The sequence below is a fragment of the Arctopsyche grandis genome, chromosome 4 (genome assembly GCF_051622035.1).
Source record: "Arctopsyche grandis isolate Sample6627 chromosome 4, ASM5162203v2, whole genome shotgun sequence".
In the NCBI taxonomy this organism is placed as follows: domain Eukaryota; kingdom Metazoa; phylum Arthropoda; class Insecta; order Trichoptera; family Hydropsychidae; genus Arctopsyche; species Arctopsyche grandis.
This window is the reverse complement of record NC_135358.1, coordinates 2591850-2617785: the sequence shown is the minus strand read 5'-3', so window position 1 is coordinate 2617785 and position 25936 is coordinate 2591850. Positions and strand designations below refer to the sequence as shown.

The 25936-nt window shown below is 33.5% G+C and overlaps 2 protein-coding genes across 2 annotated transcripts in view; one reads left to right on the top strand and one right to left on the bottom strand.

The window, feature by feature from the left end:
* Positions 1-25936, bottom strand: part of LOC143910435 (uncharacterized) — a 448390-nt gene that overhangs the window by 218509 nt on the left and 203945 nt on the right. The gene's annotated exons all lie outside the window — the stretch shown is intronic.
* Sol1 (CUB domain-containing protein Sol1) overlaps positions 1-25936 on the top strand; it is a 262612-nt gene that overhangs the window by 200122 nt on the left and 36554 nt on the right. Inside the window, exon 8 of the mRNA XM_077428791.1 lies at positions 13614-13688. Within this exon, the coding sequence (XP_077284917.1) occupies positions 13614-13688 (75 nt within the window). The remainder of the gene's footprint in view (positions 1-13613; positions 13689-25936) is intronic.

Below are 25936 nucleotides of genomic sequence, written 5' to 3'. Positions count from 1 at the left end.
GGATGTTTGTATTAATTCGCATTGTATAAAACGCTTATTACAATACGAATTAATACAAACTTTATTATTGATTGATTGTATTGTATCTGTTTAAGTGCACTCCTCGCTTTGGAACGATTTGTAACGTTCTATGTTCATGTTCTTTTATGTCAATTTATAATTTCAAAAACATATTGATATTATATTTCCCACAAAACAAAATGATTTTGACTGTCAAAAGCAGGTTCACACAGTTAATGAGTTTACATTTAATACGATTAAATTCATAATTTACTCGTTTTATTGGACTTGACCAATATTAAAATCCATCATCCGTCCACTGGGCGTGTGCAAGCGACAGCACATTCAATTAACATTTACAATGACAACAACGTCAAAAACCTAACGAGCAGTCAAAGTACTAACACGCGTAGAGTGGCCAGGGTCGCTTTAACTTATTCAGGTGTTTCGAAATGCGGACCGCAGTCCTCAATTATTCAACCGTGCCGCTGCGGCTGCGGCAGCGCTCTACCATATCGACCGGAACTGATTGTCGCCACTTCCGCATTTTGCTGCCACCAGCCAATTATTAACTGCCTAATTCAAACTCCAGCTCCCTAATTTCACGAGTATTGTTTGCACCTAAATAAATATTATATGTGCATTACATTCATTCGGTCATTCGATTGACTTAATGGCGCAAAAGCTTCGGCTAAACATTTGACCTATAAACGGATACAATTTTATTTTATATAATATTTTATTATATTACATCAATTAATCATGCACACTCATCCAACAGATTGCTACGAAGTGACGAGTGTGCAAAACAGATTAAGACTAAAAAAATAATTAAAATTATAGAAAAAGTGCAAAAAGCATTTCTTCGTTTTCTTTATAGGAAAGAGTATGGGTATTACCCATATCTCTATCCTACTCCTTTCCTTTTGGGCATGCTTGGGTATAATTCCCTTGAACTTCGGAGAAACTTCTCGTTAATTCGTTTCGTTCTCCAGCTATTGCGTGGTAATACGTCATGCCCGTTGTTGCTGGAACAGTTGGGACTTTATGTCTCTAATAATTATGTATGTGCGTGGTAGACATCATCATTTGATGGTTGTACCTGCTGCTCGCACAGTTCTTTTTCGAATGGCTCCTATTCCAAGAGCTATTCGACTTCTCAATGAAATCGTTGCTGCTGTCCCTGAATGTGATATTTTCCACCTTGGGGAGCGTAGATTATCGGATATTATCTTAACATATTTATCTGGTAACCTGCGCTCATCATTACTTTCTTAATTTGAATGTGATGAATGAGTGGAATCTTAATCTACTCTCTTCCATTTGGGCCTCGCTGTGATTTTATTTTTTATTCATATTTTGTTTTATTTTATTTTACTTTTTCTTTCTCCTTTGTACATTTTTATATACTATTTTAATTTTGTTCAGTGTAAACAAAGAATGGGATTTATGGATTTTATTTTTAATTTTTACACTTTTGTTATTTTTTTTCTCTCTGAATGATGTATTATTTTCCTTTTGTTACATTTTTTATTATTTTATTTTACCATGTTTTCTGCTTTTGCTTTTTTCCTTTATTTACAGTTTACTTGTTTTTATATATTTTTCAAATGTAGGCCATTGTGGCGCATTAGGTTCTTCCTGTAGTGCTACAATGGTCCAAAACTATTAAATAAATAAATAAGACACAAATTATATAGGGCGTGGGGCATCCGCTCTAAAATCGCCAGATAAACGAACGGCAGCTTTAAACGTAATTCTCGTTTTCTCGAATGATAGATTGCACATCAGATGACGAGTAACCTTTCGATGTGCACAGATGCAATTATTAAAATTGAGTTGGATCTTTCTGGCGAGTTTAATCTTGCCTTATTAAACTTGCCTGAAAGATCCAACTCAATTTTAATAATTACCATTTTAATAATTGCATCTGTGCACATCGAAAGGTTACCCGTCATCTGATGTGCAATCCATCATTCGAGAAGACGAGAATTGCATTTAAAGCAGCCGTCCGTTAATCTGTCGTTCAATTTGGCTGGCGATTTTAGAGCGGATGCACCGCATCCATTATATATAATACATAATTATTACATAAATCTAAACCATACATGACATCTATGGTCAGACATTGCAAACATCATATACAATACGATCAATAACATTTTCATGTAACAATACGAATTTATATACAATAAACATCAACAGAAACATCTATGGAGAGAAACCTGGCGAAACCTGATATATACATATATGTACATATTAGCCAGCATTATGGCTTAATGGTAGCGTGTATGTTTAGCACTAAGTTATCAGTGGGTTTGATCCGCCATACCGTTGGTTACATTTGGGGATGATTGTGACTCCAAATCGATCGTTTCTTATCAGAGTTTGTCAATTTTATCTGATCATTGTAGAAACGGTTCCTCAAAATTGGCAAAAAATCATCTTTCCTGCTGTCACAAATCTTCTGTATTTATTGTATGTATAATTTGTAAAAATTATGTACACAATATAAATACATAGATGTCTCAATGGATTAATTCTGTAATTAATTAATTAATTAATTAATTTTTATTTCGTATTTTTCAGCTTCTGGAAATACAGTGATTTATGTAATAATAAAATGCTGCATTGTTTGTAATTAACTGTCCAGGAAGGTGTATTGGGGTCTTCCTGTCAAGCCTTTCTGGTATATATCTATGTAAAATAAAATAAAAATAAAATAACACAATAACTCAAGATTTCGCGAGAGAAATAAGAAGAGAAAGCCAGTTTTGCAGGAATCGTTTCAATGAAAATCAGAAAAATTGACAAACTCTGATAAGAAACGACCGACCTGGTTACAAACCAAGGTCTGGCCAGCAGCAACCAGTGTGACTCGAACTCACAACCACACTGACCATAGCAAGACTGCTGGTATTACATATATAAGAAGTTACATAAACATCTACATACATATGTATTTAAATAGATAAAAGACAAATATGGCACAATCGCACAACCCTTACATAATAATTCATTCACAAAGCTTAGAACAATAAAATATCTATCAACCTTGTGAATGACTTCAAGTGAAGCCATCCTATAAAGATATGTTATATATTATAAAGATATCACTGTCCAGCAGGGATAAATACAAAGATAAAATATCACCGAAAACACTCTAGGGGGTGATTTGCGGGACTGTGTACCACCTATATGCGCTAGGGGTGTTGCGTTTTTTAAGCATGTTTAAAAGTTTCTCATAAAAGCACGTACTGCGTACCACTCAGTGTGTTTTCGCCCTTATAATCTAATTACAATTTCCAAAAATCAACTTTTAGGAAAGAATAGGGCACTATTAGGTAGTCGCAGTCTGAATAAAATATTATATTCCAGATTGAATAATATGTAGATCCATTTAATGCGAATGAAATGTGCTTTCTTTTTTGTTTTCTTATGTAAGCTATTGTGGTGCATTATGTTCTTCCTGTAATGCCACAGTGGTCCAAAACTATCAAATAAATAATATTGGATTAATATTAGAGCTCAAGTTAGAGTTGAACTAAATAAATATAATATCTAGATGAGCACTTGAATGGCGATCACATTAATTCTACAGCCCTGGGAAAGTGCAAGTTTATATTTCATTGCATTTCCCACACTTCATCTCGTTGAGTCTGGATTTAGTCGAGCTATTTATCTGCTCATGCCAGCTCGTAACTGTCTCCATTTTGTCAATACAGACAAATGAAGATCATTTGTCTAGCAGTTGAAAAGCAAGCACAAACTCAAAGAATTGAAGAACAACCGAACACATCTCATATTAAATCCAAGTCATGATGTTATTTATATATTATTAAATAGCAAATTGATAATGAATTATTTAACAATTAACAATTAACAACGAAAACTAACAACTATAATATAACATAGTTAACAAAATAACAAAACTATAATTGTAACCCTAAAATAATAGCATTTTATTAAACTTAGATATATAATTACGTCATCTTCCACAGAGGTATCTATTACACCCCTCAAGAAAGCACCAATGTTACCTCAAAAGCAACTCTAATGCTCTCAGGAAGGACATTGTATATTTGAACACCTCTGTGGAAAACACCTCAAGCAGTTTTTGCTTTCTTAACTCTACCTATAATTAATTTATTCCTATTTCTTGTTTTATAATTATGTATGTCTCTATTCCTTACTATGTGATTATTAAAATATTTGGGTAATAGATTCTTATCTAGCTTATATACTTATATTTTAGCACTTAAACCAGATTTTTTTTTAAATGTCACTTGTACCAGTCTGGTTTTCAGCCCGTCATATATACATAATTACGTCATCTTCCACAGAGGTATCTATTAACACTCCTCAAGAAAGCACCAATGTTACTAGCAGCTATAATGCTCTCAGAAAGGGCATTATATAATTGTACACCTCTGTGGAAAACACCTCCTGCAGCTTTTGCTTTCTTTAGAGGGCTGGACAGCAGCGCCTTGTCCATACAAACGTACTATAACGTCTCCCTTCCTCAATTATGGCACTAGAGAAATTACTTTTTAATATGCTATGGATATCCACCATTGGGGTGCATCTGTCGTTTTATTTTTTTGATTAATTATTTTTTATAGGAGCTAGGAGTCGCCAAACATCTATAAAATCGCCTCTTTTTTACACCCACGAAACGAGTCCAGCGTGCTTATTTAACGGTCGATTTAAAAAAAAATACGCCGATAGATGCACAGAAAGTATCTTTCTCATACCGATGATGAATTTTTTTTAAAAATTGGTCCAGTTTTGGAGGAGAAAATAGGAGAATACGAAACCTCGATTTTGTCAATTTAAAATACGTTTTATCTGGTCGAAGCGCAACTGTCGCATTCACTCAATATATACATACACTCAATATATATATTGTAACGTACGCCGCGGATTAAGCGAATAGAATCCCAGAGACTGTGACCGTTCAAAGATTATCTGTAACGGATATCTGTTAACGGATTAACTAAATGCATACCGTGCGACTGGTATAAGTGGGTTTTAAGGATTAGCGACAAGCTAAGTGCATGAAACAATGATTGCACTTCTCATACCGTGGGAATACATATCCGAATACGTGACTATACAGTAGGTAAACAGATTAGACGTCCTGAGAGACCGTGAGACCGGTGTAAGTGGTTTTAGGGATTAGCGACAAGCTAAGTGCATGAAAGCTAAACAATGATTGCACTTCTCATACCGTGGGAATATATATCCGAATACGTGACTATACAGTAGGTAAACAGATTAGACGTCCTGAGAGATCTACCCCTTATAAGGCGGTACGTAGGCGATATCATGTCATTCTGGACTTAGCAGTGACACTGCGTGTATCTCCTAAATCATCAATAAATGCTGTGAAACGACTGTTGGCCTTTTACTTGGATCCTCCACCCACCCCTACGTAACAATATCAAAGAAAGGAACGGTAACAAAATTGAGGTTTCGGGTGTACAGCCCTCTTAACTCTACCTATAATTAATTTATTCCTATTTCTTGTTTTATAATTATTTATGTCTCTATTCCTTACTATGTGATTATTAAAATATTTGGGTAATAGATACTTATCTAGCTTATATACAAATGTGTACTTTAAACCAATGCATTTAGCATGTACATACATATAATCTCTACTGAAATTAGCCAAATTTACTATATGTACTATTAGTAGATATGTATGTAGTGCAGCTCCAAAAGGTCCACTCTAGTTCGTAGGTAGAATCGCACGTAATTGCGTTCATATTTGAAACGGTGTTCGTTTCCGGTTCGTAGTCAAAGCGACGATGCAGACTGCATCATTGTCGAGATTTTAATTTGACCCTCAAACACGTCCAAGGGGTGGATGAGGATGCAGGCTTTAGGGGTGAATGCATTTAATTACGCCAAGCCCGAGGCGACATGCTGAACAACGTTGTACCACTTTTGTTCGGGTCGCGCGAACAGAGTTTATCCACTGCTGAAACGGTCGACGTAGCCAAACCGGTATAGGTTTATCCAGGTGCGGTTACCTGGATCCAGGTGGACTTTGCTACGGTGGTGTAGAGACGGTCCACGGGTACCCGAGGGCACTTTCATAAAAATTAAATTCCTGGTGAATGTGCATTTCGCGCAGAAAACCTCCCGGTAATGATTTTCCGTGCAGTCCGCGTTGGGATATTATCAAATTTAGGTCAAATTATATATTTTTATGAGGTTTTGGAAATTTTGTCCGAGCTTCACTTATATGAACGTAATTTTTATTTCGTGTTTCATTGTGTGCTTGTATATACTGATTTGTAATATAAAAGGTTGTTAATTGAATTTCATTAGGATGAAAACCAGACGGTATAATTTTATCGACTTCACTTTTATGCTTTTTAAATTTTTCATTATTTGGTAAATTTCAATTAGTTTGATTGCATTGGTAGATTTCTATTATAATAATAAACATACCTTTATATATTTTTTTATATAGCGGAAAAGCACAAATCTAAGTTCAAAATTTATTGTTTTCGGACTTTTTGTGACTGACCTTTAAGAGGGCTGGACAGCAGCACGTTGTCCATACAAACGTAATATACTTCTCCCTTCCTCAATTATGGCACTAGAGAAATTATTTTTTAATATTCTATGGATATCCACCATTGGGGTGCATCTATCGTTTTATTTTTTTGATTAATTATTTTTTATAGGAGCTAGGAGCCGCCAAACATCTATAAAATCGCCTCTTTTTTACACCCACGAAACGGGTCCAGCGTGCTTATTTAACGGTCGATTTTAAAAAAATACGCCAATAGATGCACAGAAAGTATCTTTCTCATACCGGTGATGATTTTTTTTTTTTAAATTGGTCCAGTTTTGGAGGTGAAAATAGTAGAATACGAAACCTCGATTTTGTCAATTTAAAATACGTTTTATCTGGTCGAAGCGCAACTGTCGCATTCACTCAATATATATTTTGATATATACTGTCAGATTCACTCAATATATACATACACTCAATATATATATCGAAGAAAGGAACGGTAACAAAATTAAGGTTTCGGGTGTACAGCCCTCTTAACCGGTTGGACGATTTTCGGTCGGACGTTTTATCATCTGGGTTTTTTATCGTCTGGATCACTTAACAGCTGGAAATTCCATCGGGTGGATCTTCTTTCGTGGTACATTTGTCGTTGGATCTTATATCATTGGACTTTATGTCGTGGAACCCTCTATAATGGTCTGTAAAATTACTCTATAAATTGTTTATATTTGTAATTGGCCAAAAAGCCACATTAGGGTTTACCTGTTAGGCGTTCCTGGTATATATATACATATTTATGTATATAAATAAATATATGTAATAATTATTTATTTTTATAAATTTAAAATGGAATAAAAATATATATATACCGATATCTAAATAGCAATCCATTTTTATCAAAAAGGGATCTCTTTACATTGATCATATTCTCCATTTTATGATTGCTTTGATCATATTGAATTGTTTTTTATTTAACAAAATATAATACACGTGTATGACAGTACATTCACAATAAGAATTAATCACTTTTGACATTCACAATCTATTATTCGCTATAATGAAACATTTTTTCATTTAATTTATTACATTTCCATTGTATAAAACTATGCGACATTTTCTCGTGGGAAATCATGGCGATTCTTTTGCGATGCACAATAAAGCCATAATATATGATAAGCTGCACAATCCATTTAACTTTACACAACACCAAGAATCGCCATCGTACATTACGAATGATTAACCATTCGCAATAACCCCACCATTCATTATCCCACACTAGCATAATATATAAAATATCTCCTCCATCCAGATACATTATATTTCTCACTTGCGTAATACAAAATAATATCGCACCTGACAGCCAAAGAAACGGGAATGATGTATAACTCAATACATCATGCCATTTTCGCGTGACAAACTGAATACGCTGAAACGTGCTGAAAATTTCACAAAATTCATCACACATAACGTCTCAACATTCAATTAAGGGTACGGCCGCTCGTCAAATTTTCGAAATTCGCGTGTACTTTTGCGATAATTAGCCCTTACCCGCTAGAACCACCCCCTTCTAGATTAAATCGCGGCAAACTCGACTGCGGTCAGTGGGGTCGATTGTAAGCCGGAGCATTGTACACGATTCCGGCTGAAATCGGCGAAACCGGTCGACGTGTGTAATTCCGGTTATCATCGCTTAAAATACGGCGCTTAATATCCGGAACAAATGTTTAGAAACGCTGCGTTCGGACGCCGAATTTTGCAATATGCCAAATACACGTGCCACGATAAAATAGACTATTACGAATAATCCCTCTATAAATGAACTTGTATTTTATTTTTATAAATACATTTATATATACATATATAAATGTAATTTTCGCTGAGATAAAGAGACGTATGAAATTAGGATGGAGTGCATTTGGACGAATGAATGTTGTTTTTACAAACCTCCTTTACGTTTCACTTACGATTACAATTCAGAAAAAAATTTGCCTCTTATCCGATCGTTTTCATACTTTGCCATATTGCTCATTTTGCCTATACTGTACCTGATATACACTGCTGACATCCCGACAAGCGAAGAGACATTCATTGGAACATTTGCAGATGACACAGTCATTATGTCATCGAGCGAGTCACAGGAGGAAGCATTTGAACGCCTGCAGCGTGCACTGGACAAGATCAGCAAATGGACCAAGGACTGGAAAATGAAACTCAACGAGCTAAAATCAATGCAGGTCACATTTGCACTGCGACGAAATAGTGTCAGCACTCAGACTTTCATAAACGGAATCCAAGTTCCACAAGCTTTGTCAGCTAAATATTTAGGACTGCATCTTGACTCAAGGCTTACGTGGAGGCATCACATTAAAAAAAAAATAGAACAGATTCGAATTAAACAAAGAGAAATGCATTGGCTAATAGGAAGACACTCCAAATTAGACCTACAATGCAAAAAACTGATATACCAGGCAATCGTGAAGCCAATATGGACATATGGCATACAACTGTGGGGATGCAGTAAGCCATCCAATATCGAAAAAATGCAAAGATGTCAAAACCAGTTTTTGAGGATTATCACCGATGCATATCGCTTCGTCACAAATGAAGAGATCCACAAGGACCTTAAAATCAAAAAAGTAAAAGAAGTCATCCGAGAATGCGCTGGGAGGCACGAGTTGAGACTGCACCGTCACCCTAACATAGAAGCGTTGCAGCTATTGGACACAACTCACCAGCAGAGGCGCTTAAAGCGAAAAAAGCCTCACGAATTGGTGTTCTGAATGTGAGAGATTCAGAAGCCCAATTCACAATTTTGGGGACGGAGTGATGATTCCGTAGTGCCCGTACATGATCTGAAGAGCAACGATATCGCTGGTGATGATTTATCGGGAATCGATAAGATGGCACCAAAAAAAAAAAAAAAAAAAAAAAAAAAAAAAAAAAAAAAAAAAAAAAAAAATATTGCTCATTTTGGTTATCAATATAAGTAAATGGATCCTCCACCATTTCGATAAAGATAAAATATCGTTTAAGACGCGTTTGAAGTTTGCAAATTTGAAATCTGGGTGACGTCTGTGTAGTCTTTAGTTTTATACATAGATGGGGGTAGTAAGAAAACATAGATGGCGGTAGTAAAATAAAATTATTGGTATTTTTATTCAAAATAATAATTTATATATCTTCAAAATAAAAAGATAATTAATAAGTTTATATATAAAATTCAAAAAGATAATTAATTTTTTTATAATTAATTTTTATTACCGATATTTGTTAAATCAAAAATACCACTCTGCCTGAAGTAAGATCTTAGATCAATGCGTTTTGCCAGTGATGACGTATGGATGTGAAACTTAGATATTGAACGCCAAGATGCTACACAAAATCCAATTCTCTCAAATAAGTATGGAACGCTGTATTATTGGTATAACGCTGTATAAGGAAGTGGAGCACGTGGGTAAGGAGTATTACAAGGGTAATGGTATAGTAGATGGAGTAAATAGATTTAAATGGCAATGGGTGGGCCACGTGGTTAGAAGAATGGACGAAAGGTAGACAAAAGAAGTGCTTGAATGGTACCCGAGAGAATGCAAAAGGGTAAAAGGAAGACCGCAGGGAAGATGGGTAGACGAAATTAGGAAAATGTGTGGGGTGAGATGGATGAGAGTTGTGCAAAACAGAGACGAGTGGAAGCGTGTTGAAGAGATCTTCAACACGCTTACAGAAGTAGATGGTGAGCGACTGTAGATGATGATGATATAAACATTCTCAAGCAAACATATGAGATTTTGAGTTGTTAAAGTTTCAGTCAAATTTCAGCACTTTAATTTATTATGTGTGTAGTTGAATTCTAAAATGAACAGTCAAATGCTTGGAATTGCTTAGGTGGGAGAAAGTCAAAACATATTGATACTTTTCTAGGAGATTTCGTAGTATACATACAGCATACAGCGTTCCATACTCCTTTGAGTGCATTGGACTTTGTGTAGCATCTTGGCGTTCAATATCCAAGTTTCACATCGGCACTGGCAAAACGCATTGATCGAAGATCTTTTTCTTCAGTCAGAGTGGCATTTGTATTAAAAACCATATATATAATAACGCTATTCTGTGTATCTGTGTGAGATAACGCTTGCCGTACTATAACAGTCGTTTCCATTCAAACCTAAAACACTGCCAACAAAATGTACCAATGTAATAACCAGAAATAGGCACGAAAATTCGCTGAAACGGGTTCCTATTGTTAATTTCTATTGTTGACCTTTTTTTTCCTCTCTACTGAGCAAACAAAAAGGTTAACAATAGAAATTGTCAAAAGAAACCCATTTATTTCTAGCTGGCGCATCCTAGCGCCGCTCACTGGTAATAACAAAAGAAAAAACTTCTATATATAATATATACTGTTTGCTACCAATTTTTCCTCTAGATAAGTCTATGAGCATTTACCGCCATCTATTGAAAATTAAGGTGTTTTATATTGTTTATTTGTATGTGTGTATTTAATTGTTTAGTGTAGATATTTACATTAAACAATTAAATATAAATATTAAATTAAATATATTTAAAAGGTATTTGAAAATGAAATACGACCGCGTGCGGATCAAACACAAGACCGACACATTTCTTTTATTTTTTTTTTTTAATTAATAGCTGAATATTCCAAAATCCATGCGATGATATCTCATCGGGTACAACACTATTGTAGTATTAATCGTGAATACAAAGTATAATATTAATACGATGATTGTATGAAGCAATTTAAATATTGTATTTTTATGTTTTTCGATTTATTGTGTCATCATCAAATTGAAAATTGTATGCGCAATTAACTCTATTTATTTTCATTTTAATGATTTCAACGTAAATTAAAAAAAATAGTTATTGTTTTATGCTTCCGTATATTTGCCGCACTCGTACATTAATATGGAGCGAAGGCTGTTAGTGCCCGCGAGTAGCACACACACACATACATATATTCAAGGCTTAGCCGCATTGGCGTGTAAAGGGTTAAAGCCTTCGTCGAGAGCAAGGTTAATAAGTCCTATTTTACGTTTAATTTAAATCATCAACAACATTTTAAAGGGGACCCTGGAGGGGAGAAAGTGGGCGGAAAAAGCACCCTCTCATTGCAATGCGCCCGACGTTCCGTACGCAGACGGGCCCGCGTGATAAGGGTTAAAGAAGCTGGTGTGGGACGAGGTGGCACTCACGTGTTACAAGAATCATTAGTCCAGGGGTAGTGGCAGAGTGGCGAGCGTGCCAGCACGCGACCGGATCATTACGCACGTTAGTAACCCCCCCCCTCCCCTCCCCTAACGCAAATATATAATGCATGGTTGCGAATTTAAAAACTTCTAATCTTTCCGCGAAACTATTCCAAGAACCTCGACCACCTGCCACAGACGCTCTTCCACTCCCATCAACTAGAAAAAAATCTCTTAAGAGCTGGGCTACACCGGGCGACTTAGTTGCGCGACCAGATCAAACGCGTGCAGTCGTATGGAGCATACCACACCGGGACCTCACTGGTTACCCAAGCTATAAAATCGGCTGACCAGTGAATGAAGACCAAGAGTGATCAAGAGCACCTACGCTTAGGCGACTAAATTACTCACAAATTTGCCATTGTGGCACATGGTATGTCAACAAAAATCAATAAAATTTGCAACAGTCCCCTCTCAATTGAAAAATAGCCTCCGGTAAATGTAATTACATAAGTGTAATCATCAACAGCTCCAAAGTGTGTGGGGCGCTTGAGTATGTGCATAGAAGTAGGAGGAGGAATTTTGAATTAATAATCCACTGGGGGTTGAAGTGTGTTTTGGAATTCTTTCGAGTAAAGTTTGACCGCCCCTGACGAGTAATGACAGTGTAAAAGGGTGGCCCGAGACCGCGACCCCCTCCGGTCACAATGAATTCCGGTCTGACCGACAAATACGCTTAATTGTTTGAGTGAGTTAAATTAAGGGTAAATATTTAACCGCTCAACTTGCGCGAGTAAATTATTTAATAATCCACTGTACAAACCGGCCCACGCTTCCCCCCCCCCCCCCTCACAGGCGGGCACTCCAACGCGAAGAATTTAAAACTTGCAAATTATATTTGTATTATTACGTTGAAATTCCGCGAATGTTCGAGATGTGCTTTTCGTCTGCTCGCGGAATTCCGAAAAATTTAACATTCCTCTATACGAACTTTCATGCGCGGGGTAATTGCCCGATTAGTGGATAGAAATGGGTGAAATTCCATCGAACAATATGTAGAGTAAATTTCAATTGACAAGCATGTATGTATGTATGTAGATCCATTAGCATTAATTTCATTTGAATAATGCAGTATTTTGGAATATGTTATATCATCATCATATGTATGTATATATAATAGCGCTATTCTGTGTGTCTGTGTAATATAATAACAAAAGAAAAAAAGCCTCTATATGTACTGTTTGCTACTAATGTGACCTCTAGGCTAATAGACGGCGCTAAGTCTGAGCATTTAGCACCATCTATTGAAGATTTATTTAATTAATTCATTAATTTTTCTATTCGTGTTTTATATTGTATATATGTAAGTAGGTACATACATAGGTAGTTTATCATTTTTTTTTTTCATTTTAAATAATTAATTATGAATATTAAATTAAATATATTTAAAAGCTATTTGAAAAAAATACGACCGCGTGCGGATAAAACACAGGACCGAAACATTTCTTTTATTTTTTTTTATTTAATAACTTAATATGCCATAAACCATGCGATGATATTTAATCGGGTACAACACTAGTATTCATATAATTTTAGTAAAATTTAAATTTCATGCAATTTATAAAAAATATGCATATTAATCATATATGTATGTATGTACATATGTATGTTGAAAACCCTAAAATATTATAATATTGTTCGTGAGCTTTTAGCAGAGACATCTATGACTGAATAGTAAAAGTTTTTAAATTTAATTTCAAATTATTTTAGTATTTACTATTTGGTTTGAGCCTTTGCTAAATACTAAATTTATTTTTTATATAAAGATGTCTCTGCGCTTACTGATATTTAATTCAAAATTTAATTCTTATTTTCAGAAGCTGATAAAAATAATAAATTGCTGAGCAGCCAGAAGACGTACACGGTCATAGGTCCCGAAGTTAGTGCAACAAGTAAGTGATTTTATTATACTATATGTATATATTTTTTTTATTTTTCAAGAAACACTTAAATGATTTCGATTAAATCTTTACAAAACTATTAAATATATTTTAACAGGCCCAATGACGCCAAAAAGTCGTGAACGGAAATCTCAATCTCCGATTTTGTGTCGGAAAAATCAACGTATGTATAAGACAGCTACATATGTGTGACACTATTTGGCGTTGATAAAGTTGTACACATTATAATAATATCACCCTAGAATTGAAGACCGATAGACCGATTGAAATATTCGATTAATTTAATAACATTAGGAACATTGCGGGAATTTCCCCAGAGTAGATAGATAGTGTGAGTAGTAGTGGTGGTAGTAGTAGTACGTACCAACCCAATAGTTAGACCGACTCAAATTTACATTAATTCCTTAGCCCATTTAGAACTTTTGATCGTGTATGTATAACCCTACGTAGCTATAAGAGCCGCAAAGCCCATTAGTCATTTGTTTAATCGCAAACTAGAAAATTAATCAACGAAGTGATCTTAGGGAGCGAAGTAGGAAAAACTGTACCAAACCGTATTCCGATTAGATTTCAGCACTTTGTGTGACAATTTTAGCACTTTGACCATTTTTATCCCACATTATTTTCCCTAGATTATTTAACACGTTTATTTATTTGAAAATTACTGCAAGATTTTCATAGACTTTCGTTATAAATCAAACTTGAATGTTGATTTATGTCCGTTTGAATAAATCATTTGAAACCCGAAAATACATTCGAACTTATCTCGTTTGAATTCAAATTTCAGAGTTAATTTGATATCTCAATATAAATGTAGGAAAAAAAGGTGAATTTTCAGCACTTTCCACCAATGTATACGTATTCAAAAAAGGTGAATTTTATAGAGGAAAATGGAAAAATGGCCGACAAATGGTGGATTTATTGACGGTGACCGTATCGGTGCTAAATAATGCACGAGACACGAAGAACCGTGCCCAGAGGAGACGAACATGTTTATTTTAACCCTGTAACATCACTACTCCATTTCACTGGAAATATTAAATTTTATCGAGTCCAAACTAAATGAAAATGTTTCTTTTAGTTTCGTTCGACTAGAATGATAACTGGTGTAAAATAAAAATTCAAAATTAAAACGATAATATAATATTGTTACATAACAATAATAAAAAAGTGATTTTAAAATTTTAAAAATCATACTATTATACGGATAGATCTCGTTAAAAAATGTACGTCTGTCAGATTTTTTTTTCGAATTTTCAGCGACGATTGTAGCAAGTCGTGTCAATTTTTATATATTATCCTGTCGTAAATATTGTATGAAGGAAAAAAGGTATGCTTGATCTTCATAAAATTCTGCATAAAAGGGAAAATCCGATGGAAAGCCGGGACGGATGTTCGACGCTTCCCGGAAACGTAGACTTTTCCAGATGATGGAACATATTAAAAAACGTAAATTACGAATTCATCGAACAGTGCTATTTTTTTCTCGAATGCTTATTATAATAATTTGTTAAAAATGAAAGGAATACAAAAATTACACATGTGCTATGTATTTCAACAGAATCTGCATTCAAAAACACATTAAATATTTTATTTCAGTCTATGCTGCTGGTTAAAATAAAATAAAATAGTTTTAAGCATATCTTGTATCTATTATTTTATTGTTACAATCAATATACACTCGTCATTACAGATCGCTCCAATGCGACGAGTGTACGATAACGGTCAGAAATACAATAATACATATACAATCAGAATACATAGCATATAACAATTAATCAGTACAGAAATAATAATCATAGATACATCTATGAATTATTTATTTTTAGATTTTTGTCTACAATTATTATTACAATTTTTATACATATCATAAACACGAAATTATAGAGATGTCTATAGATTTCAGATTACTGTGCATAACTTTTATAAATTATACACACAGATTTTGTGACAACAGGAAATGAACTAATACCAATTTTCAGGAACCGTTTCAACAATGATCAGATAAAATTGGCAAACTCTGATAGAGAAACGATCGATTTGGAGTCACAAAACCCCCAAACCTAACCAGCAGTTTGACGAGGACTCGAACCTTCGACCTCAGTGGTGCTAAATACATACGCTACCATTAAGCCAAACTGCTGGCTATGACAATCAATTAATAATCAGAGCCTATACCCAGTAGAGTGGTTATATTAGCATATCTTGCTATGGTCATTGTGGTTATAAGTTCGAGTCACACTGCTTGCTGCTGGGCAGACCTTGGTTTGTAACCAAGTCGTTCGTTTCATATCAAAGTTTGCCAATTTTTCTGATTTTCATTGAAACGGTTCCAACAAAATTGGCTTTCCCTCCCCATTTCTCCTCTGAAATCTTGATTTATTGTGTTATATCTCAAGATTCGCCAAATTTCGCTCCATAGATGTCTCTGTGGATGTTTATTGTATAAAAATTAGTATTGTTGTATAAAAATGTGTATTGATCGAATTGTATACGATGTTTGCAATGTCTGACCATAGATGTCATATATTATACATATAGTTCCAAATTATGTTATAATTATGTATTAAAATACATATAATTTCTTGATGTTTATTATTTGTACACTCGGCGATCTATAATGACGAGTGTACATATACATTGACTGATTGAATAAAATAAAATTAAAATATTATTTTACATAGTAATATATACCAAGAAGGCCTAACAGGTAAACCCCAATGCGCCATCCTAGACAATTACAAACATTGCAGCATTTTTATTACATAAATCGATGAATTTCGTGAGGCTGAAGAACATACAAAATTAGCAATTGATTGATTAATTAACTAACCCATAGAGACATCTATGAATTTAGACTCGTACATACATTTTTACACATTGTACATAAATCTAATTCAGATATTTGTGACAGCAGGTAGGATGATTTTTGCCAATTTGAGAAACCGTTTGGCAAACTCTGATAGGAAACGATCGACTTGCAGTCACAAATATCCAAATCTGACCAACAGCATTAAAGATTAGCACGGAATGAACCTCTCGGTGCTAAACTGCTATGAATATTTTTACTCAAATCTTAAATTTCTGTTGATTAATTTGGAGCACTGTTGTGCCTGGTATTAATTTCAAAATGTTTGCGTGCATTAATTTGTAAAACTGATAAATTTAATGCGGTGAATTCGTGAAGTAGATAAATTACACACACACACTCGCTTCCATAATTACGCAAATTTCAGCGAACCGTTCGGCTAGACGTCACCGGTAAAATATTAACGAAATATTTAGATTTTGTAAATAAATAATCACTTGAAAACTTCATTAGTGCAAAAAGCAAACTCCGAAACGCAAAGCTTTAAGAATTCCGTAGAAGAATTTAAGTTGTACAGGAATGTAATTTGCATAGTGAAAAGCATTTTCAGCGTGCTTATTATTGCATTATATATTTATTTTCGATTTTAACCAAAGTCGCAAAGACGTTCGCAATGCGGAGATTGTTTGCAATTTACGCACAATACCCACGTCGATGAAAAGCGGTGATTTTCTTTTGACTGGGATTTTCCCCCGGACTTGATGATTGATGATAGTGAAGATGATGCTGTTCGCCCTTTCGCTGCAAAACGTTTTATATAAAAATCCTATTAAGACAGCTCAAATTGCTCGCCTAACATGTAATTACGGCAATATTTTTCCTCCTGAAGAAAACCAATTATCCTGCCGATTAATAATTCACACGCACCGGCAACGAAACTCCCTGTTTAATAAACGGCGTATCATATTTGATAATTAAACGAGCCTGAAATATTGACAAACACTTGCTACTAATTTATATTCATGTGCATCAAATTTACGCGCGTGGGCTGAAGCGAATTTTTTGATAATTCCATTGACAATCGTCGGTGATTAATTTATCTACCTACATTTACAACATACACATTTAATTTTATTTATACATAAATATTATATATAGGTATACCAGGAACAGAGAAATTATATATGAATGTATATAAAAACAGACGCGATGTTAGGATGTATATTTGTATGTACATAAATGGCAGACGATGGACCAGTATGGGGAACCTATCACAGCCGAGTATTCGAGACGCTGGGAAGCGTGGTAGTGGGAATGGAGAGTGTCGGGGGTCACTCGCATTCGTGCCAGGAGTACCGGCCGCGCCGGGGGCGCTGGGGGCGAAGCTCCCAGGTTGCTGGAGGCGTCAGGGGCGCTGGGGGTGAAGCCCTCAGGGCGTCGGCGCTAGGGGCGAAGTCTCCAGGGCGTTGGAGGCGCTGGTGACGTTGGTGATGCACAAAACGTATCACTTCGTAATTCATGCATCAATTTCTTTCCGAAACCAGCCGTTTCGATTTCGATTCTGGATTCTAGAGGTGCACACACACACATTCATTCATCATTTCGAATGAGTTGGATTGCTAAGTTTATAATGTGCCACTTTTTATTACAATCAATATTACGTGCGCGTGCGCCTATAAATTACCTTAAATTATACTTATATATAATATATAACTTTATTTTTATTCGTGTTTCAATTCCTTTTCGAAACCACCCGTTGAAATCAAGGGGCACAACACTAGTGTTATAATAATAGAAGTGGCTTCAGGCGTCATATTGTTGTCAAGTGAGGAATGTCCATAGACCTTTCAAATCATTTTGGCGTCAGTCGTATTTGATGCTTGGTGCTCGACGTATGTCTGATAAAAACATTGAGCAAGATGGACAAGTGCATCGTTGAAAATTGCACAATGCATTCAAAACCCACACAATAAAAAACATGGGATACAATTTTATAAGTAAATTGATCATTTAAGTAACATATTATTCAAAAACCATCGTACTTTGACAGTGTTTAAAAGTGTCATGGCGATCGCCCGCATTCTACATAAAATTTCAGGGGTGGCACCTCAGAAATGTAAAAATTATTTTTAAATAAATATAAAAACATTTCTGTTGGTGGTGCCGAATATTCAATTATATTTATAACCAATTATTTAAGCTTAATTAATAAAATATCGTTCATTTTATATTATACATATTTGTGTTGAAACTATACATTACACGTTAATTTAATAGTTCCCAAGTACAGACAAATACAAAAAAGTGGATAAAAGAAACTTATTGGCCACCAACGCCCAACACCACCACATACTCAAATTGTAAATAAATCTATATGAAAATAAAACTTTAATTTCTGTAGTGAATACGTGATGACCCTGATTATATTCTGTGCGTTTAAGCATAGTTATAGAGACGGTCCGCGTAATATTGACACAATTTATTTATTCGTAAAGTCACTTCTATTATTATAACATTTAAATATACCACTTACCAGCGGCGGACTAGTGGTTAGCATATTATGCTTTCGAGCAGAGTGGTCACGGTTCGATTCTCACTAGTAGCTGTTGGCCACACCTTAGTTTGTGACTCCAGGTCCATCGTTTCCTATCAAAATTCACCATTTTTTCTGATTTTCCTTGAAACGGTTCCTATAAATTGGCATTTATTTTCCAATCTCTCTTGCAAATCTCAAGTTATTCAGCGAAAATTCAAACTAGAGTATGAAAATATACCATTAACCAGCAGTGAACTAGAGGTTAGCATATTATGCTTCTGGGCAGAGTGGTCACAGTTCGATTCTCACTAGTGGCTGTTGGCCAGACCTTGGTTTGTGACACCAGGTCCATCGTTTTCTATCAGAGTTTACCATTTTTTCTGATGTTCATTGAAACGGTTCCTATAAATTGGTATTTATTTTCCAATCTCTCTTGCAAATCTCAAGTTATTCCATAATTTTTCATTTCCATAATGAAATTCTGTAAAAATGTCTCCATAAATGTCACTGTGGATGGTGTTTGTATGTATTCGCATTGTATAAAAATGCTTGTATTGATTGTTTTATTGTATTGTATCTGTATTAGTACACTCATCGCTTTGGAGCGATCTGTAAAGGCAAGTGTACATGTTCGATTGAAATAAAATAAAATATTATATTGAACTGTGGCATGAATGTCGTAATGTAATATGAGAAGCGAATTATGTAGTAGATAAATAAATTTAATTAAATTACAAAACGAATGATTATGAATAAATAATAATTAAAAGTAAATAAATAGTGAGAACTTACAGAATGAGAGGATTCAACAGCACATGCATACATATACGAGCGAATCTCATTACGATAATTGATGATTCACAAACTGTGAGGTTATTTCAGAATCTAATATATAATTTCGAAAGAGATTTTTTATGTATGTAAGTTTAAAAAATCTAATATATATCTTTGGTTGGGAGTGTCGTAAACAAGTCAAAACTTCTATGATGACTAGTCGATTTTTTTTTTTTATTCAAATAAATATAAAAACAAATGAAATTTACTATTAGATTCGCCATGTTTAAGCTATTTATAATATAAATACTGAGTGAAGCCGGGTAAAACAACTAGTATAATTTAAATATGAAGTAATAGCATTCTGTGTTTACTACCACCACATTATTATATTAATTAAGAAATTATCAGTTTAAAAGTTGGCACTTTCTTTGGCATTTTGGCAAACTTTTGACATATCAAACTTTGAAAGTCAAACTGTCACACGAATTTTTTTATTTATTTTATTTTATTCAAATATTTTTATTTTACCTTTTTCTTATTTAATTTACAAATATGTATATATTGATAAAATAATTATCAACTATTTAAAGTTTTCAACTAATCTAGTAACACGCTGATAACTGAAATGTTCGTTCTGCTTTCTCCTCATCCAATTTATTCTGTCGGAGTCGCCAAGATTAAACTTGCTCTCGTCAGTAAAGATTACACTCTCCCAATCATCTTAAGTCCAAATTTTGTGGAATTTTTCGCAGTAAAACCATATTTTTCCATATAACTGCCGTTAAAAAGGGTTTAGGGTCACTAAAATGACCAGACAATAGTCCCGACTTACAACCTATCGAATATTTACAGGCAAAGCAAAAGGAATAAAAACAACACCCTGAGGCAAATTATGAGTTAAAAAAACTGTTGAAAATGTATGGTTTGCAGAAATTTCGGACGACATACTAAAAAAAGTCGTATTGTCCCTGCCGGCAGGTATCCATCCCATCATAGAAGCAAGACGATTGTCTATTAATTATTATATTACTATTTATTATTGTCATATGTCCATTGCCTATGTATTTTAATTCATAGAAAAATATATACTGTAATATTATTTTAGCTAGAGACATTTGAAATACATATAAGAAAAATGCCCTATTTTGCATGTTTTTTTAAAATTCGAATCTCGCCTTAATTTAATTATATAAATAATCTTCTTTAATCGTAAAACATGTTAAATAGTTGAAATCAAATAATAAAACCAAAAAATCGTGTGTATATAATAAACTTCATGTAATTAAAAAAAAAAATCGAAAACAAAGAAAATCGAACAATTGAAAGTGATGCGATTTCTCTGCATGTTACTGTAAATCAAATCCCTTGGGTATATCGGTTTTGCCACCTCCCCCCAAGTATGTTAAATAAATAAATATATGAATGTACATATGTACACATGTATATAATGCGCTTTCCTGGCCAGTTACAAACAATTATTTATTTATTTATTTTTATTTTATTAATTGAAAAATCAACAGACAGGATGTACAGAGATAGGTATAAAAAAAACAAAAAGTAAATAAATAATATATGTAACATCCGAGTCCAATAATAGATTTTTACAAAAATGAAAAAGATAAATATAAGGAAAACAAATTAAAAAGTAAAGAATAAAGGCATGACAAAATATGTAGTACATTGCATAATTAAAATATAGTATTAAAATATTTGGAAAAGGTTATAAGATAGAATATAAGAAGAAATTGAAATTTACAAATATAAAAAACAAATGAAAAAGGTAAATACAAAATAAACAAATGAAAAGGAAAAATTATTCAGTATTGTCGCGTAGGGGTGGGTGGAGGATCCAAACAAAAGGCCAAAGTCGCTTCACAGCATTTATTAGGTGATTAAAGAGATCCACGCACTGCCAATGCTCCGTTAAGAATGCCTTGATATGGCCTTGATAAGTACCTGCTTATAAAAGGCAGGTCGCTCAGTACATCTTCCTCGACACGTTTGTTTACCTATTGTTATAGTCACGTACCAGATATGCAGTCCCACAGTCTCGCGCTGTCAGTTCTGAGAATTCTAGCCGGAAGTGGCTAGGTAGCGTTACCGACCACTGGGTCCATTTGGGGGTCTCCATTGTTAGCCGACAGCACTTAAGGCTGAAGATAATCCTTGAAAACCAATTATAACGGCGGCTCCTTTTAGCATATGCTACAGTATCATAGATACAGAGTGGGTAGCATTTTATAATTATGTTCATTTTTATTATGTATTAATTTTTTTCTTTTACTATTTTTTTTATCGTGTTTTTCTGTTTTTGCTTTTTTCTTTTTATTATATGTATTTTTTTTTTCTTCTCTTTTTCAAATGTAGGCCATTGTGGCGCATTAGGTTCTTCCTGTAGTGCCACAACGGTGCGAAACTACATATAAATAAATAAGTAATATCAGCAAATTTGAGATGCTTATAAACTCAAGTTAAATAATATATATTTTATGTATAAAAATATGTATATACATATGTATATGGATACATATACTTTGTTCATATCTCATACATATATTCTACTCAAATGTATAAAGGATCTTGTTTATGCTGCTTTTGACGCATTCTTACATGATATAATATTGACTTTTCAACTGTAACGTGGATGTCGTAATATATGAGATATGAACAAAGTGTATAAATAAAAATGATTGGCTTGCGAAGCATTTAAATGGTTAATAAGCAAAAGTTGAAAACGATAATAATGAGAAATGAAATGATGTTGGGATATAACAGCTCATATGTACATATGTATGTACATATACGAGGGAATCTCATTACTAAGATCGATGGCTCTCAAACGGTGAGGTTGTGTACAAAAGCTCGCTTTTAACTCGTGCTTTTAATATAAAAGTAAATTGTTATTTATTAACCTTACTACTTTACACGTACTTTGTAATGTACTCTGTTTAACCTAATAGGTGTCAGGGAAGTAGAGGTTCTCCGAGATTTTATGAATATTTTAAAGATTCTAACAAAAAGGTATTTTTGTTTTGAAAAATGTACACATAATTGATCAGGTATAATTACACTGTTTGATAGTTTTTGGTTCAGAGACAAGATATAACTTTTCTTATAGATCTATGCCCAATGAACACGAATCTGGTAATAAAAAATGATGATTGGCTTTAGATTCGGAGGTACGTATATGTGTTTTTTAAATCGCGCGATTTTTCTATATCTTGGTGTTGTTCGGTTGATGTCTCAAAATCTGTCAATTTTCTGTTCAAAATGAATATTGAAACCTATAGTCATGTATTTTATCTTTCATTTGTAGTACTTTTCAGCTTTCAAATCTCTCTAAGTAGTCGTCCAGTTCAAATCAAAAGTCAAAAATACGTATTTTCACTTGGGATTTTTTCCCACTGTTATTACTATTTTATATTGAGTATTTTCTATTGAAACATGTTTATTGGGATTTTGTTGTGGCCACACTATTTTTTGTTTTTGTTTTAAAGGGTTAATTGGAAGTGTGCTGAATTTTAAATCGGTAAAATTGCGAGATAAAATCTCGTGCTATTATTTACTCGTATTTACACGAATCTGAATTGAATTAATAGGGATAATATATTAAATTGTCTTTATATAAGAATTAAATAAAATTCCACTTAGAAAAATCATATTTCGACTATTCTTGTGGATTAATAACAAAAATTCGTTTATTTTATCGAGGTAAGCCAGTTATCAATAGATTTTTTGAAGAATAGTCGAAATAGGTTTTTTCTAAGTGTTATTGAACATTAACTTATTTTAAAAGTTTATTGGTGAGTAAAGAGCGTACCATTTTAAATTTGATTTTTTAATGCGGCATAAGTTGAATTTTTTAAATTAAGCTTGTTTTGATCGTTTTTGAGCCTTCAAAGCGTTAAGTTTGGTTGATCCACTTAAAAAGTTACCGTAAATTCGTAATGGCTATATTCCAAATTTGACTGATTTAATTAAAAAAGTCCAACGAAAATATGTAAATTTTATAGTATACAAAGAGAATCATATCATGTTTAAATAAAAAAATAAACTAAGCAAGCTTTTCATTTATTTAAAATAATTTGTATTAAAAGAAAACTTTTTTTCAATAATTTTATTATAGAAACGGCTCAATCTGTCCCAAAACTAAATGATTAGAAAGAGGTTTATGAAGAAACGTAGAACGGGGAATGTAATATTATTACGATTCCAATTATTCCTATGATTTTACGCGTCTTTTTATTTATTTTTTGAATGTTTAAAATTAAAATACATTTCAAGAAGCGCCATAACGCTTCATTTTATTTTTTCACATCTAGATTACGGTACTTTTTCACGTGTTATTTCTCTTTTCTTCGGAATAATAAATGTCACGTTTTCATGGCGAATGTTTTTTGACGAATAGAGCACTCCCTGAGGGGTGTTGAGTGAATTAAAAGGCTTTTAGGGGGGTAAGTGATATCAGTGCTGATGGAAAATGGACTAACCACGTTTCTCAAACCAGGATAACTCTCATTCTAAGTAAAAGGAAATTTAATTTTTTTAATATTTTATGTAATCACTTACAACGTCGTTCCAAAAATATCTTTATTAAATTGATTTTTGATATCAGATTACCTCAATATAAAAAAGTGAACATCACGTTCCGTTTAATCATTCACAACTACATACGTATTAATGTACGTATATTTAACATTATATCTCATGCTTCCTATACATATATTAAATGACTAAATCAATTTAAAATTTAAACGTTAGTTAGTTAATCAAATTAGTTAGTTAATCAACATATAATATAATAAGCTATAAAATAGCATAATAATAATTACAAATAATAAAAAACAAAGAAGGGATTGTCTTATAAAAAGAAAAATAGAGAAAGAAAAATAAATATATATGTACATATGTGTATACACAGACAAAAATACATTTATACATAATCATAAAAAAACAATAGCATTTAATAATAGCAGATAACGTAAAAATATCAAATAATAAAATATAACATAAGGAATATCTTGCACCTACAGCCAGTTCCAATAAATAAGAACTGCAAATACAAAACATCCCATGGAAGAAAGTAAATCAATATTCCACTCATAACTCACAATCAATCATGAAAACAATGATGAGCGCAGACTACCAGACAAATAGGTTAGAATAATATCCGACAATTTCAATGCTATAGTATATGTTACAGGCGAAATGTATCTTCAGTTGTAATCTATTCCAACTGGCGTTTTAAGTCATTCATATTCGAGTACAATTCAACTAGTAAATTATATCTACAAACAAAAATATACTTTCAACGATGTGCGCCAATTCTAATATGCAGTTGAGTTTTGACAGCTCTGGCGCTTTTACGAATGCTTTAGGATTCAATAATGAGTCAATGTTTGTTAGATATTACGAATAAAGGTAATGAGTTCCGTATTACGATAACTCTAAAAATGAGTTCAAAACAAAAATATGAGTTTTCAACTTAATTTACTAAACCTAACCTATCCATCTTACCTGATACTAACTTATAGTTTAACTGTATTTTCACTTGTAATATATAATATTTTGTTAGACTTGCCAGAAAGATCCAACTCAATTTTAAGAACTACCAATCATCAATGTACATCGAAATGTCATCATGAATACCTCGTCTTTCTTACACGTTGAAATTCAAACAGTCAAAATTCAATTGAAATGAGCATGCAGCCGCGTGGTTTGCAACCATTTGTAGCAAACCCAATATTTTGACCAATTGAAAGAGACTTTGTATGTAACTATATAACTATTGTTGGTTCGTAGAATTCGTGACGTTCAATTAAATAAAAAAACAAATGAACATTCAAATAAAATAAAGCCATTCAAATAAATTTAATAAAATGTTTACTATCAGATTGGCCATGTTTAATCGGTTTATATTACAAATAACGAGCGAAGTCGGGTAAAACCACTATTATAATATATAATTTGGAAAGACACTTTGTATATATGTATGTATGTATGTATCCTTCGTTCGTAGAAATCCGTGACGTCATCGAACAAATAATTTGCTTTTTTCCGATTCAAAGTTCCCGGGGGCGTAGGCGCCGAGGGCGAAGCCCTAGGGGGCGCGGACGC